This window comes from Grampus griseus (genome assembly GCF_964374135.1).
Source record: "Grampus griseus genome assembly, chromosome: 12".
Taxonomy (NCBI): Eukaryota; Metazoa; Chordata; class Mammalia; order Artiodactyla; family Delphinidae; genus Grampus; species Grampus griseus.
Genome location: NC_139006.1, coordinates 32,914,946 through 32,931,357, shown reverse-complemented (window position 1 = coordinate 32,931,357; position 16,412 = coordinate 32,914,946). Strand labels below are relative to the sequence as shown.

General features: G+C 40.9%; 1 protein-coding gene across 1 annotated transcript in view; it reads right to left on the bottom strand.

Annotated features, from left to right (window-relative positions):
• AKAIN1 (A-kinase anchor inhibitor 1) overlaps positions 1 to 15,499 on the bottom strand; it is a gene marked incomplete at both ends in the record, with an annotated part of 45,922 nt that extends 30,423 nt beyond the window's left edge. Inside the window, one exon of the mRNA XM_082668476.1 lies at positions 15,463 to 15,499. Coding sequence (XP_082524602.1) covers positions 15,463 to 15,499 — 37 coding nt within the window. The remainder of the gene's footprint in view (positions 1 to 15,462) is intronic.
• Between the last annotated feature and the right edge of the window lie 913 nt (positions 15,500 to 16,412).

Below are 16,412 nucleotides of genomic sequence, written 5' to 3'. Positions count from 1 at the left end.
ACTGGGCTACCTTGGCTTTGACCCCTAGCCTTACCAAGGTGGCACTCATCTGCCTAGACCCTCCTGCTAATTGTCATGATAATCCTGCTTGTCTACCTGCCATGGTCATTGAGTGACTGTCATCTCCTCACAAACAAGTGGGACAAGACCACTCCCAGTATCTAAAGAGTGACAATCCTACAGCCCTGCTAATAACCAGAAGAGGTATCTTCCTTCAACCAGAGCAGGGCCTGGCTGGAAAGACCCCATGTGGGCAGAAGAGTTAGAAACTTCTCTCGCTTTTTACTCTAATGGGATGACTATGAGGTGAAAACAAAGATGACCACTGGTTCATTCGTTCATGCATTTATCCGGCATGTACCAAGTGCTTGTACGTGCCCCGTTCTGAGAAGAGAAGACACAGGAGGGATAGGAGTGAAGAACCAGGTGAGCTGCCTGCCTGGTGCGCTTGCCCTTTGAAGTGAGATCAGTGGTTCTCAGCCCAAATGCAGTCAACCACCTGGACGGCCTTTAATGAACACTTACACTTACGGCACACCACTAGAGATTTTTATTTTACGAGCCTGGGTTGGACCCAGAGCACTGATAGATTTTAAAAGCTTCCAGTGTGTAGCCAGCATTGAGAATCCCTGAGCTACAGCACAGATAGTTACAGGTGGGCTGGAACCCCACTGGGACCAAGAAGTAAAATACCTGTGATCACATCAAAATCCCAACCCTTTTAATGTACTGTATGCTGATTTCCTTTGGGGTTTCCCTTGATGTTTAATAAAAGTCCCCCTGGCTCTGCTTGGAGAAGCAGAAAAAGATCCATCTACCCAGGCTGGAGGCAACTCTTCAAGGGGAACACAGCACATCTTAGTCCTGTCCTGGTGGTGGCAGTGGTTAAAGGGAGATGACCTCAAGCAGAGTCAGGCCCAGATCAAACACATCTGTTCACCTTAGAGAGTTTCCTTTTAGGTCTTTAATATATTTCTGCCTTGAGGACATCTTTACTGTCATTTAGAGGTTATAAAGACCATTTCTTTAAAAGGTACATTCATGTGCCTAAAAGCAAAGACAAAGGGGGCTCTGCTTCTCCCTTGGTGGTCCCTGTCTCCCCAGCCCACACTCCAGCACTCACACACGCAGGGTCCTCACGCACGGTGCAGTGGCACTAAGGGATGGTCGATAGAAGAGGGTTTCTCTGGAGTAAGGCTTTCCTATTCCCCAGGGCAGGCTTCCCAGGAGGAATCAGACCCAGGGAAAGACAGTCTCTCCCTCCCCAGCAGAATCGACCCACCCCTCCTCTTCATGCCCCTTTACTCTCTGCCCTTCAATCACAGAATTCTAACCCTTTAGTGTACTTCTGGATATCAAAGTCCCAGTGTCCACGCCCAGCAGAGTGTCTGGCTCAGAGAAGATAGGCAGTGAATGAATAAATAGATGAAATTATCTAAAGTGTGTGTCCCCCACCTCCACCCACCTATCCATGGCCTTCCCTGACATCCCCAGCTCCATCCTCACCAAGGACACTATTGCTCTTTCCCCAGGTCAGGTTGCAAGTGGCTCTAAGGGCTCTGCTCTGCTCCAAGGAATCGGAGGAGGAGTGATCACACCTACTCTTCTTCCTGAGTCCCATTCTGATGGCTAAGAGCTCCACCCTACTAGCAATGCCCCAAAGGCACAAGAAAGAATGGCAAGATAAGGGAAACTTTAAATGTTGTCCTTCTTGACCTAAGTTATTTTTAGAGCGAAACAACTATCATGTATGGATTTGTACAGCATGGCCTGATTGGTGGTGAAGTAATTTATTCTGAAGCATGAGTCAGATCGCAATTAAGGCTACAGGGAACTTCATTCCAAATTCCCTGGCTAGGGGTGATCAAAATCTCATCTACGGTACTGCAATAAAGATAGAATTTCACTTTTTATTCCTGCAAAAATGTAAAATTTAAATGGAAAGGCAAAAAAAAGCAAAAAAAAAAAAAAACCAACACACACACACACACACACACACACACAGAATGTTAGAAATAAATTCCATGGAAAAAAAATGAACAACTTCTGTCAGACAACACAGAAGTGCATTCTATGGAGGCCTCCTGTCTAAATACCAAAAAGACCCATTATATGTGGTTTATGAGATGTGTTCAGAACACAGACTTTACATTCGTAATCTGAAAATATTTCTTGAGTACCATAAGCTCTATTTCTCTCATTTGGAAAAAAACAAACAAAAAAACCACGATATTTTAAAGGGAAAGAAGGCATTTCATTTTTGTCTACTAATTTCAGCAAATAGATCCTCTGTGACTATTTGGAACATGAAATAGCATTTTAGCCACAAATTAAAGAAAGGCAGTTTCTTTGTGCCTTGCTTTAAAAAATAATGCATGTGACACACCCAGCACATAGTAGGTCTTCTACAAATGTAGCTCCCTTGCCTCTTCTTGCATTCATCTTCTCTGCCCAATAAACATCTGTGCTGAGAACTAAGATGCTAAACCTCTAAGATGCTGGGGAGGACTATTTAGAAAATATTTTGGAAAGAGGGGCAGGAAGCACATCACTTACCCAAAGTCACACAGCAAGTCAGGGAAACTTTTGAAGAAAAATTCCAACCTCTCTGGTAATCTGTGGATCATGACTGTGAGGTTGTCTCAACAAAGTTAATGGCTTTCTTCCCAATGAGATTTATGTAGGACCAAAGATAATGTTCAAAGAATAATATCTAAGAGTGTGTGTGGCCATGACATACGATCACGAAATGGGAACTTAAGGCTCCAGGAAAAAAAAAAAAAGGTCATAGAGAATGTGAAACAATATCTCAAATCCCAAAATACTAATTTACCCTAACTACGTAGTTAAATATTAAAAATATACTGCATTATACCTTTACCAGAAAATCATCATTCAGCTTTTAAATTTAGAGAAGATCAGAATGATTCAGATCAGCAAGACCGCCATCTGCTTTCAAGCACGCAGCTGCAAGCCTTTAAACAGCAACTTTCCGTGATTCATAACTTATTCATCCCAGGATGCACTCCGACACCTGCTTTATCATCATTTCACCTTGTCAGAGCATTTTACTTTAAAGTTTTGTAACCTCTACCCAGGTGACACAGTGAACCAGTAAGCCAGTCTTCTTCTATGGAAAGAATCAACTGTATAGTTCCCTAAGACTGATGGTCCAATCTTGAAATCATATACATGCATATATATATATATATATATATATAAAATACACATTCTTAGTCATTGCCTTTTAAAACAATAATGTCAGTAGTTGCTACCATTTAGCACCCCGTAGTCCAGGCACTTCATCTTTATCATCACCACTCTGGAAAACAGATATTCTGATCTTCATTTAACAAATGAGCAAATCAGCAAGATGGGATGACTTAGCCAATGCCACAGTGTGGACATGGCAGAGGTGAGCTATTTGCACCCAGGCCTATCTGTCCCCAAACCCAAGCTTCTGCAGCAACCAACTATGCCTCATATTTGAATTGCCGTCAAATAACTGAAATATTCTCATCAGTTGTATAGAGGAGGAGAGACTATACTTAACCCAATACCATTTATTCTCGACCCAAGAAATGTCTTGCATGTGGCACTTAGTTAATATAAATGCTTTAGAAATTATAAAGCACTGTGTAAATCTGTTAGAGCTTTTTATTTTCCCTTCTATTTTGGCAGTTCTGGCTGTCCACTGTTTCACCCTCCATCACTGGCAGCGGCCAGGAGAAGATGAAGAATCCAGGAAGTGTGAAAGGACAGAGCCCATTTGAAGGTGGTTGAGAGAGTAACTCGTGTCCTCTAACTTGGAAGAAGAGATGCTCAATATACAGAGATTCTCCCCAAAGGAGACCAGTTTTACCTCTTTTTCTTTGTCTCTAATTCTAGCGTGCAAATTGTCTGCTGCTTGCTATGTATTTAAAACTACGTTGTGTATAGAAAATAAGTGCACCCAATGTCAAATCTTGGTTCTGAAACATTAAATTGATCAGGCATTCTGAACCTTTCTTCTATCATCTATAAAAATGGGAACAATGACAACTCTGCTCTACGTCTTTTTTTAAAATGATATGTAGAAGACAACTGAATGGCATGAAAAGATAATGGTACGTCCTGTAAACAATCATGTCCAAAAATAACAGCCATGTCAGGATAATCTTTTTGTTTAAGAAAGTGAAAGATGTAATTATAGAGACAAAGTCTGAGAAGTTGTATATAAAAAATTAACAGTTGTTGCTGCTGGATAATATTGTGATTTTTATTTTCTTCTTGATTATCTATGCTTATTAAAATTTCTAGAACTATAACAACAAAAATTTTCAAATGATGAAATATTGTTTAACTTTAAATGATAATGGGGAATTAGAAAATGCAGTAATGGGCTTCCCTGGTGGCGCAGTGGTTGAGAATCTCCCTGCCAATGCAGGGGACACGGGTTCGAGCCCTGGTCTGGGAAGATCCCACATGCCGCGGAGCAACTGGGCCCGTGAGCCATGGCCGCTGAGCCTGCGCGTCCGGAGCCTGTGCTCCGCAACAAGAGAGGCCGCAACAGTGAGAGGCCCGCGCACCGCAATGAAGAGTGGCCCCCACTTGCCACAACTAGAGAAAGCCCTCGCACAGAAACGAAGACCCAACACAGCCATAAATAAATAAATAAATAAATTTTTAAAAAAAGAAAACGCAGTAATTATAGAAGAAAGACATCTAGGCAGTCAGTAGCTAACTTACCACCTTTAAAACTCTGCATTTGATTAAAAAGAAGACCCAACAATATGCTATCTACAAGAAACCTACACTGAATATAATGATAAAGATATTAAATGTAAAGGGATGGAAAACGATACACAGTCAATTCTCATTTAGAGTAGTTATATTATAAAGTCACTGGAAACAGTGAATTAGCAAATATGGAACCACTGCTCCCAAGGGAAACACAAGGGTTAGGTTCCTGCAAGCCTCTGGTCACAACATTTTTGCCAACCGATCAATACAAAACTTTGTTGTATGTATGTTTCAGTTTAAAGACATCTTATTTATTTGTTTGTTCATTTGTTTGTTTTATTTTTTGGCCGCGCCATGCAGGGTGTGGGATCTTAGTTCCCCGATCAGGGATCAAACCCATGCCCCCTGCAGTGGAAGCGCAGAGTCTTAACCACTGGACTGCCAGGGAAGTCCTAAAGACACCTTATTTAATACATGATGCTGATTTCTTAACATCGACCTCACAGCCAACAGCACTATAACTGATGCCTGAATGGACCTTATCTAACAATCTCCTCCTCCATATGGCACATCACAACTTTCCTGTACTTAGGACATTAGACGACACCTCAGCACCACACCTGAAGGCCACATTAAACAATGAAATCACCAAGAAAAACACAAATGTGTAAAAAACTAAACAGACCACAAAAAGCACATTTGTTTACAGTATGAGAGCTGAAACAAAAAGGTAAAACATTGCCTTGTTCACCTCAGCTGGGAACATGTATATCAAGCAACTCAAATTTTTTGCCATTCTATACATGTGCTTGAATGACAGAGAAAGCACTGCAAATATTGATTCCCATTGATCTATTTTACTAATAAATTTTAGTGAGTAGGAAAACTTACGAACATGGAATCCATGAATGATGAGAATCAACTGTACCGTGCAAACACTGCTCAAAGGAAAGGTGATATGACTAGGTTATTATCAGCCAAAATAGACTTCAGAGCAAGAAAAATTACCAGAGATAAAGATACAACAATCTTAAATGTATATGCACCCAATAAAAGAGCAGCAAAATCATGAAGAAAAGGTGATAAACCAAAGGGGAAACGAAAAAATCGAGTTTTTGCTAGAGGCTTCAGCACTCCTCTCCTAGTAATCAATAGACCAAGTAGACTGAATATCAGCTAGAATATAGAAGAATGAACAACATCATCAACCAACTGTAACAAAATGACATTTATAAAGCACTTCACCTGAAAAGAGCAGATACACATTCTTTTCAAGGGCACGTGAGCCATTCACCAAGATAGACCATACTCTGTCTCAAAAACAAACCTTACCTAATTTAAAACAACTGAAACCATAGAAAGCTTATTTTTCTGACCGTAATGAAATTAAACTGGAAATGAATAACAGAAAGATATGTAGGGAATCTTCAAATAATTGGAAACTAAACAACACACTTCTAAGTAATTCATGGGACAAAGAGGAGGTATCGAGGAAAATTAGAAAATATTTTGAACTGAATGAAAATACAACATTAAAATTTATAAGATATTCTAAAGCAATGCTTAGATGGTAATCTATAGCATTAGATGCTTATATTAGGGAAAAAAAAAAAGAAAGAAAAATCCCAAATAAACAATGTGTCATCTTAAATCTGGAAAAAGAGAGGCAAAGTTAAAGCAAGTAGAAAGAAAGGAATGATAAAGAGCAGAAACCAAGGACACTGAAAATAGGAAAAACAATAAGGAAAATTCATGAAACAAAAAGATGTTTCTTTGAAAAGATTTTTAAAAATTAACAAACAAACCTGTAGCCAAAATGTCAAACAAAAATAAAAACATAAATTTCCAGTATCAGGAACAAAAGGGAGCGATCACTACAGACCCCACATAGATTAAGCAGATAATAAGAGAATATTACAAAGAAATTTATTCATATAAATTCAACAAATTAAATGAAATGGACTAATTCCTTTATTTTTTTAATAGATCTTTATTGGAGTATATAATTGCTTCACAATACCATGTTAGTTTCTGTTGCACAAAGCGAATCAGCCATATGCATACACATGTCCCCATATCCCCTCCCTCTTGAGCCTCCCTGCCACCCTCCCTACCCCACCCCTCTAGGTCATGGCAAAGCACCGAGCTGATCTCCCTGTGCTATGCTGCTGCTTCCCACCAGCCAACTATTTTACATTCAGCAGTGTATATATGTCGATGCTACTCTCACTTCACCCCAGCTTCGCCCTCCCACCGCATGTCATCAAGGCCATTCTCTATGTCTACCTCTTTATTCCTGCCCTGCAACTAGGTTCATCAGTACCATTTATTTTTTTTTTTAGATTCCATATATATGCATTAGCATACGGTATTTGTTTTTCTCTTTCTGACTTACTTCACTCTGTATGACAGACTCTAGGTCCATCCACCTCACTACAAATAACTCAATTTTGTTTCTTTTTATGGCTGAGTAATATTCCATTTTATGTATGTTCCATATCTTCTTTATCCATTCACCTGTCGATGGACTTTTAGGTTGCTTCCATGTCCTGGCTATTGCAAACAGTGCTGCAATGAACACTGTGGTGCATGTCTCTTTTTGAATTATGGTTTTCTCAGGGTATATGCCCATTAGTGGGATTGTTGGGTCATACGGTAGTTCTACTTTTAGTTTTTTAAGGAACCTCCATACTGTTTTCCATAGTGGTCGTATCAATTTACATTCCCACCAACAGTGTAGGAGAGTTCCCTATTCACCACACCCTTACCAGCAATTATTGTTTGTAGATTTTTTGATGATGGCCATTCTGACTGGTGTGAGGTGATACCTCATTGTAGTTTTGATTTGCATTTCTCTAATAATTAGTGATGTTGAGCATTGTTTCACATGCCTCTTGGCAATCTGTATGTCTTCCTTTGTGAAATGTCTATTTAGGTCTTCCTCCCATTTTTTAACTGGATTTTTTTTTTGATATTGATCTGCATGAGCTGCTTGTATATTAATCCTTTGTCTGTTGTTTCATTTGCAAATATTTTCTCCCATTCTGAGGGCTGTCTTTTTGTCTTGTTCATGGTTTCCTTTGCTGTGCAAAAGCTTTTAAGTTTAATTAAGTCCCATTTGTTTATTTTTGTTTTTATGAAATGGACTAATTCTGTTAAAAACTACCAAAACTCAGCCAAGATAAACAGAATGGTCCTATATCTATTTAAGAAATTTAATTCATGGTTAAAGAGCTCCCTACAAAGAAAACTCTAGGCCCAGATGGTTTCACTGATGAAATCTACCAAACATTTAAAGAAGAAATTATACTACACCATCTCTTCCAGAAAACTGCAGAGGAGAGACCATTTCGCATATCATTTATGAGGACAGCATTATACTGATACCAAAACCACACAAAAATAGTGCATGAAAAGTAAACTGTAAACCAACATTCCTCATGAACATTGACAAGAAATCCTCAACAAAATATTAATGAACTGAATAATATATCATGACCAAGTGAGTTTTACCTCAGGAATGTAAGGCTGGTTCACTATTTGAAAATCAATGTAATCCACCATATTAACAGTCTAAAAAAGAAAATCCACTTGGTCATATCATCACAAGCAGAAAAAAACACTTAACAACGTTCAACATCTATTGATGATAAAAACTTGCAGCAAACTAGGAATAGAAAGGAACTTCCTCAATCTAAAAGAGTAGCCACAGAAAATCCTACAGCTAACATCATACTTACTGGTAAAAGACTGCATGCTTTCCTCTAAGATTGTAAACAAGGCAAGAATGTCCACTCTCACTACTCCTATTTAACATTGTACTAGAAGCCCTTGCCAGTGCAAAAAGGCATAAAACTGGGAGGAAAAAAAAAGGAATAAAATGGCCTCTATTTACAGGCAACATGATTGCCCACATAAAAATTCCCCCAAAATTTACAAAATAGCTCCTATACCTAATGAGAGAGGTAGGTAAAATCATAGGAAACAAAGTCAACATGCAAAAACCAATCATATCTCTAAACTGGCAATGAATGTTTAGATACTGAATTTTTTTAATGTCATTTAAATGCTCCTCCCCCAAAAGAAATACTTAGGTATAAGTCTATCAAAACATATGCAAGATCTGAAAACTACAAAATATTGATGAAAGAAATAAAAGACCTAAATAAATGAAGAGACATATCATGTTCATGGATTGGAGACTCAACATGCTTAGGATATTAATTCTCCACAAACTGATTTATAGATTTCACGAAATTCCAATCAAAATCCCAGCAGATTTTATGTAGATATAGGCAAGCTGATTCTAAAATTTATAGGGAAAAGCAAAAGAACTAACCAAAAAAATTTTGAAACAGAAGAACAAGGCCTTCTCTTGTCCTTCCACAAGGACCTTCACTACTTGACTTTAAGACTTGCTGTAAAGCTATAGTAATCAATATGTGTTGTTAGTGGAAGGATAAGATGAATGAAACAGAACAAAGAGTCCAAAAATAGGCCCATATCAATATAGTCAAATAATTTTTTAACAAGTTACAAAGGCAATTCAACAGAGAACAGTGTCTTTCAAAAAAATGGTATTAGAACAATGGGACATTCATATGCAAAAAAAAAATTTAAACTTGACCTGTAATTCACATCATATCCAAAAATCAACTTATTATGGACTGAATATTTGTTGTCCCTCCAAAATTATCATGTTGAAGCCCCAACCTCCCATGTGATGGTATTAGGAGGTGGGGCTGTTAGGAGACAATTAGGTTTAGATGAAGGGATAAGGGTGGGCATCAAATCCCATGATTCAATCTAAATGGAAAATTATAAAACTTTTAGAAAATCTGCCTGACCTTGGGTTATGAAAAAGTTCTAAGACATCATCAAAAGTAAAATCAACAGAAGAAAAAAATCAATAAATTAGACTGCATCAAAATTTAAAACTTTTGCCCTTAAAAAAGGTAAAAGTGTTAAAAGAATGAAGTCAAGACACAAACTAGAAGGAAATATTTGTAAATCACATATTCAACAACAGATGTGTATCCAGAATATATAAAGAACTCTCAAAACTCAATTATAAGAACACAAACATCTCCCCGCAAAATGGGCAAAAGATTTGAACAGACACTTCACCGAAAGAAGATACACATTCAACAGGGACCTACTGGACTTCCCTGGTGGCGCAGTGGATAAGACTCTGCGCTCCCAATGCAGGGGGCCTGGGTTCAATCCCTGGTCAGGGAACTAGATCCCACACGCATGCCACAATTAAGAGCTCATATTCCACAACTAAGGACCCTGCCTGCCACAACTAAGACCCCTGCTGCAACCAAATAAATAAATATTTTTAAAAAACCCAAGGGCCTACTGTATAGCATAGGGAACTCTACTCAGTATTCTGCAATAATCTATATGGAAAAAGAATCTGAAAAAGAATGGATATATATATATATGTATAACTGAATCACTTTGCTGTATACCTGAAACTAACACAACATTGTAAATCAACTATACCCCAATATAAAATAAAATTAAATTACCAAAAAAAGAAGACACACCTATGGCAAATATTGATAAAATCCTGAAAAAAATTACCAAAATCATTAGCCATTAGGAAAACGCAAAATAAAATGACAATGAATACCATTATATGCCTGTTAGAAAGACAAGGATGCAGACCAACTGGAATTCGCAAACATTGCTGATGGTAACGCAAAATGGTACAACCCTTCTGAAGAACATATACTTACTATAAGATCCAGTAGTCCCAAGCCTAGGTATTTACCCTAGATAAACGAAAACCTATGTTCATACATAACATGTACAGGAATGTTTATCACTTTATTCATAATCACCAAAAACTGAAAATAACCTAAACTTTTGGGAAAAGGGATAAACACCTGTGATTCCGTTCATACAATGGAATACTACTCAACAATTAAAAGGAATGAATTCTTGATATAGGCAACAATGTGGATGAATCTCACTGACATTATACTGAGTAAAAGAAGTCAGTCTCAAAAGGTTATATACTGTATGATCCCATTTATATGACATTCTGGAAAAAGCAAATCTGTTAGAGTAGAAAACAGATCAGTGGTCACCAGAGGTTAGGGGTAGGAGGAAAGGTTTGATTACAAAAGGGGTAGCAGGAGGAGATTTTTTGGTACAATGGAACTGTTCTGTGGTCATTATACAACTCTATGCATAAGTTATAACTCAGAGAACTGTACATCCAAAAAAAGTCAATTTAACTGTATATAAATTTTTTTAAATAATAAATTAAAAAATTTTAAAAACCCTTTATGCCAACAGAAGAGAATTTAAGTTGGCAGACTGCAAACCTTACCGTTAAGACAGTCTGCTATATAATTTATTCATTCATGGATCTCTCAAGAATTGGTAAGAGATTTATATAAAGAAAAGCTATAATACCCTTGCAATAATTATTTTCTTAAATACTTTTGATAGCTCTCTCTAGAACTATTTTTGCTAAATGTTTTTCAAACTAATCTTAGAAGTCAAGGGACTGGCTAATGGCTTATAATTATACCATTTTTATTCCCCCCTGAAATCCTTATCAGACCTTGACTAATTCATGTGCAAGAGAAGAGAGATCGCTTTGCTGACAGAACCTCTTACTTGAAGGCAATCCAAACAAAGTCAAGTACACATTAGGTCCATCTACAGAGAGGTGCATTTTAACCCCTGAAGTATATACTAATCACTGGGAGAAAGGGAGGAATTGCCCAGGGATAAGGAAGCTTCTGTCCTCACTTTCCACCTCATACTCTATTCTTTAATAGCTCTTCCTTAAGGGAGGAGGGGTTGCTCATCTGATTGTTCATAGTCTTGAATTCTTTGGGTGAAACCATGGCATTGAAAAGACACTTGAATTTGTGAGCATCTTCTTTCTCATCCTGGAATAGGCCAGGAAATATCCCGACATTCTCCTGTGTGCTTTTTTTCACTTCCAACACCCATGTCCAGTGGTCTTTCTTCTTTCTTCTGCTTTGACTTTATCCACAAATTGGTAAGAATGCCTTGATATTCCCCCACAAAACCAACAGTACCATATGGGAAGTCCAGACATTTTCTTCCAGAACTTTTTCCTTTTCTCCCAAGTGGGAGCTTTTGCTATAGTCACAGACTAAGTAACCTGGGTCAATTTAGTAGCATATGCACAGGAGCTAAAATATTTTGCCATGTTGTTTGTGTCACCCTCTTTCCTTTAGCACTGGTGGTATGCATCTAAATCTTCTCAAATTGCTCTATGAAGAAGGATTCTAACCACTGTTTGGGAGTAAGAAAGCAGGAGGAATAGATTAGATATTTAGGAAAAGCAAACGGCCTGCCTTTGACCTTTTACCTCAGCCATGGCCCCACCCCCACCCCAGCTTAGTTTAACCTATGTTTAGGGATATATGGTATTTACAGAGAAATTCTGTAATTTTTTATTTCTCATTTAACTGTTATTAATTTTGTGTAATTCCTTTAAAGGGAAGAAGCAATGAGTGATAGCAGCCTTCAGGTAACTGAATTCTCAAATAATTAGTAGCCTTGGCCCTTACCTTTAAGGGGTTTAACATTGGTATGCACAAAACTAAAACCCTCTTAAATTACAAAGCCTATGAATGGTATAAGAAGGGGGAAAAGTGTAGAATTGAATTGTCTACCCTATGTAAACTGAAAAACCACCCAAAGAACCTGCCCCACTTAAGCCCTGCTCCTTATAATCTGTAGATGAACTGAAACAAGAGTGCAAGACTATTTTATACTATATGATGAGAGTGAATCGTAACTAGAGTTATATAAGGTTATTTCTCCTTCATTCCATTATACTTCTGGACTTAAATTTGCTTCATGAATCTCTGTCACTTTTCACCTTGCCTTTAAGGTAAGCAAAGAGGCAGCAGAACCATTTAAAGGCAGGACAGTCTATACAGGCAAGGCCGGAACTAGGACTCAGGCTTCTTGTCTCCCTTTGCTAAAATCCAGAAAAGCTACAATGGGTTTTGAAGGGCATAGTACCCACTGACCCAATTTTATGATCAGCTCACTGTTAATCTGTTACTATATTCATCTTGAATTTTCTAACACTTTTTATTAATTTTGGAATAACCATAGCACTTGCCTCTGTTCCCTCCCTTTCTGAGTGTCAGGTTGGCTTGGAGAAAGGGATGGGGGAGTATTTCCCCTCACTTAGTACAAAACATCTGGATCCCCAGATTAAAGAGATTTAGAAGAGCAAGAGTCCTAGAAATGAGGTTGTAATGCTGAAAATCTGGCAGAATTAAAAAGCAATTCATTGTTCTGATCTTCTTTCAGAATAATATCACTACATGAGTTAGAAGACTTATGATCAGTAGATGAGAAGGTAATTGACATAATATTTTTAGCACCCTGTTCTTACTGCCCCAAAATGCTTATGACTTTTCAAGAGAAACTCAAAATTGAAGAAATGACCCAAAAAGTGTTTCCCTGTGAGTTTCAGTACATATCCTATTCAGGTCAATTTGTGCTATCTCTAACAGTTATGAAAAGATAGAACTAATACAAACTTGGGGAAAAATGGAAAAATAAAGCCCTACCCAAATGGTGGGCTCCAGAAATTCCCCACTGCTCGTTACACAATCTTCCACCTATTACCATGCTTTTAGAAAATGCCTAGTTAACATCGCCCAACAATCCTCACTGCACAACGCCAGCCCATCCCCCCCCCTCGGAAGTGTAAGAACACTTCCCTTTGGCTATGTCTGACCTTGGACCAAAAAGCAGCTATCCCTGAAACTAAGGTATTTTGTCTGAGGTATAAAAAAGAAAGAGAATCTGAAGTCAGAAAACTCCAGCTGAGGCTGGCAAGACAATCTGGAACCACCACCTCCCTGGGGGGTGGTAAACTAGAGATGCTACTGCTTACCTCAGAGGGCAACCTGAAGATCGAATGAGATAACGACCTGAAAATGCTTTTACAAAGTGTTAAGTAGCTTATAAATGCAACAAGGAGCTGCTATTTCCCAACGTCACAGATTCTGGGTTGCTTGAGTGTCCTTCACTGTACAGAACACCGTCTCCCCTTGAGTTATTTGGGGTGGGCAAAAGGGCTCCTGGGCTTTCCTCTAAGGCATTTCTCTGAGTCACTGCCTGTGGTGAGTGTCAGAACGACAGAAACTCATTCCTGCCTCCTCAGCTAGCCTGCTGATTTGGGGGTGGGGGGGCTTCCTTTTCTCCAGTTTTGCTATGTGAATTTTTTGAAGGCCAGGCTCAATTCTTACCTTTTAAAAATGCATTATACCTCTCCTCCCTAGCCATCTGAGGTCAGTGGCCACAGCAAATGCAAATCAACCTTTTAAGTTAAAGAACCATAACAAAATTAAAGACTTCCAGGCCCCTCTACTCTTTTCCTTACTTTTTCTTTTTTCTTTTTTCCCCCACAACGGTCTTCAACGATAGCAGAGCCTGTCATTTAAGAGAGGGGGAAAAAAGACTGAAGCTCTTCCCTAGAGAGAGCTTTCTACGTTAATAATGACCACGCTTTCCCCGCCACTCCCTAACTCTCCTGACCTCACCCGAAACACACGCCCATGTCCTTGCTGGGGGGCTGGGGAGGCTCACTCAAATACACACACGCGTACGCCAGTCCGCCGGTCAACCGCAGGCAAATGACTCTTCGCCAACTTGTAGCCACAGAGAGCAGCAAAGGGACTGAGTCCTTCACCGCCAGCTCCAAAAAGACACTGCAACAGCCAGCGGCGCCGCAGGAGCAGCCTCTGTACTGCAGCCTCCGGCCGCTGGAGTTTCAGATCTAATTCCTTAAGGAGTACTGCTCTTCCGCCCTTCGTCCCACTCCCTGGGCTTCACACACTTCTCTCCCCAGGAGGTCGGGAGGAACGGGGTCACTCGATCACTTCTACGGAGGGGGAAGTGGCACTGAAGAAGGTTCCCACCGAAGTAGCCCGAAACCCACTACTCTTTGCCCCACCTCTCCACCCTCCCGCTCAAGTAGGCGCCTGTGCTGCTGTGAAGGTCCCAGTTCGCAAGGTGCCTGAGTCCGACGGGATACGGCGCAGCAGGCGGCATTAGCAGCGGCGGGGCAGGACGAAGGCTGAGCTTCTTACAGGACAGATGGGGCGGGACTGGGGAGAGGGGCACTCTCCCTCCCGTCCCCCGCTCACAGGCAGTAATAACTCCAAAACGCACGGGTGGGCCGAAGAGAAAAGTCTTTTCTCTCTATCCTCTCCCGTCTCTTCCCTGCTCCCCTTCCGGACACCTGGTGAAAAAGCAAGGTGCTGGTGTACCTGGAGCGAACACCATGATTTCCTCCAGCCGCTGCGCCCCAAGGTAAGGAGAGACAGGCAGACGGACGGACAGACGGAGGGTGAGCGGCAGACCAGGTCTTGGGGTCCGGTGCAGGTGGGCGCGCGGGGCACGCGCCGGCCGCGGGTCGGGACGGTCAGCACGTCGGACAGCTCCACGGCGCGCGATCCCGGGGCCGCAGGTCCCGCCGCAGCGGCGCGCTCAGCCTCCACAATGCACTGCTCTGCCGGCGGCCACCACGGCGGCGGGAGGAGCAGAGCTGATGCCTGCTCAGTCCGTTCCTCATTCCCGCGCCAGCTCAGCGTACACTGCTGCTTGGGGAGCAAAGCCTTTCTACCGCTTCCACAGAGAAGGACAGACGGAAGAGGAAGAGAGAAAAGGTAATTGCCCGGCTTCCCGGCAGGGGGACAGCTAATTGCTTCTAATTACCTGCTGTCTCACGCCCCCGTGGATATCGGACTGACATTTAGGATGCGTTTGCCCTTTTTTTTTTTTTAACATATATTAACTCAAAGAGCTTTACTCTAGAGGCTGACTCTTGAGTTCTCCGAGTTGGGCTAGCTCTGAACCGAGGGGTGGGGCCTCCAAGTTCATCGGTCCTTGAAGTCCAGGGCCGCTCTCTCGCCCCAAGTCCCAACCTTCTACTAACGTCAGAAAGGAAGCTGGAGGGAAGGACAGGCTGACGATGGAGCGCGTGAGGAAGGCGCCGCTATCAGGCCCCGCTCCCAGGCGACTCTGAAAGCTCCCAAGCTTGGAGGCCCCCAAGGTCATCACATTAGGGACAGCAGGGCTGGCCAGCGCAGAGGAAAGACCTTGGTGGGGCGGGTCTCCTCCACCAACAAACACATACCCTGTGAAAGGTAGGGCCAACAGAGTTCCCTTCAAGTGTGAGAACAGCCCTGAGACCCATCCAGAAATATCAATCCTTCCCCTGCCTTCACCCCACTGAAAACCATGCCCCGGTGTACACCCTGTTCTACTCTATAAAGATGCTGGGACGTGCCCCCAGGCTCACTTCATGCTTCAAATACGCTGCTCATTTTAAAGCATTATCTCGTTCTCCCAAGAAATGCTCATGCAGTGTGGACAGCCCACACTAGATATTGCCCAGATAGAAACAAATCCATCAGGGTTACAACCCCTGAGCTAGGGTGACTTAAGAATACTCTAGCCTCAAATCAAATTGTCAGTGGCTTTGGGTTTTAGCCTCTATTTTTGCAGCTGAATGGAGTTTTCCAAGAAAGAAGGGTGATCAGGGTCATCTCCAGTGTTTTACAGGGTTTCTTCACTTGCACCTCTCCCTGGAAAATGGAGCTTTTCTGAAAATGCAAGATTTCTTAATAATCTGGTTGGTGGCCACACGTTCTACACTCTTTTGG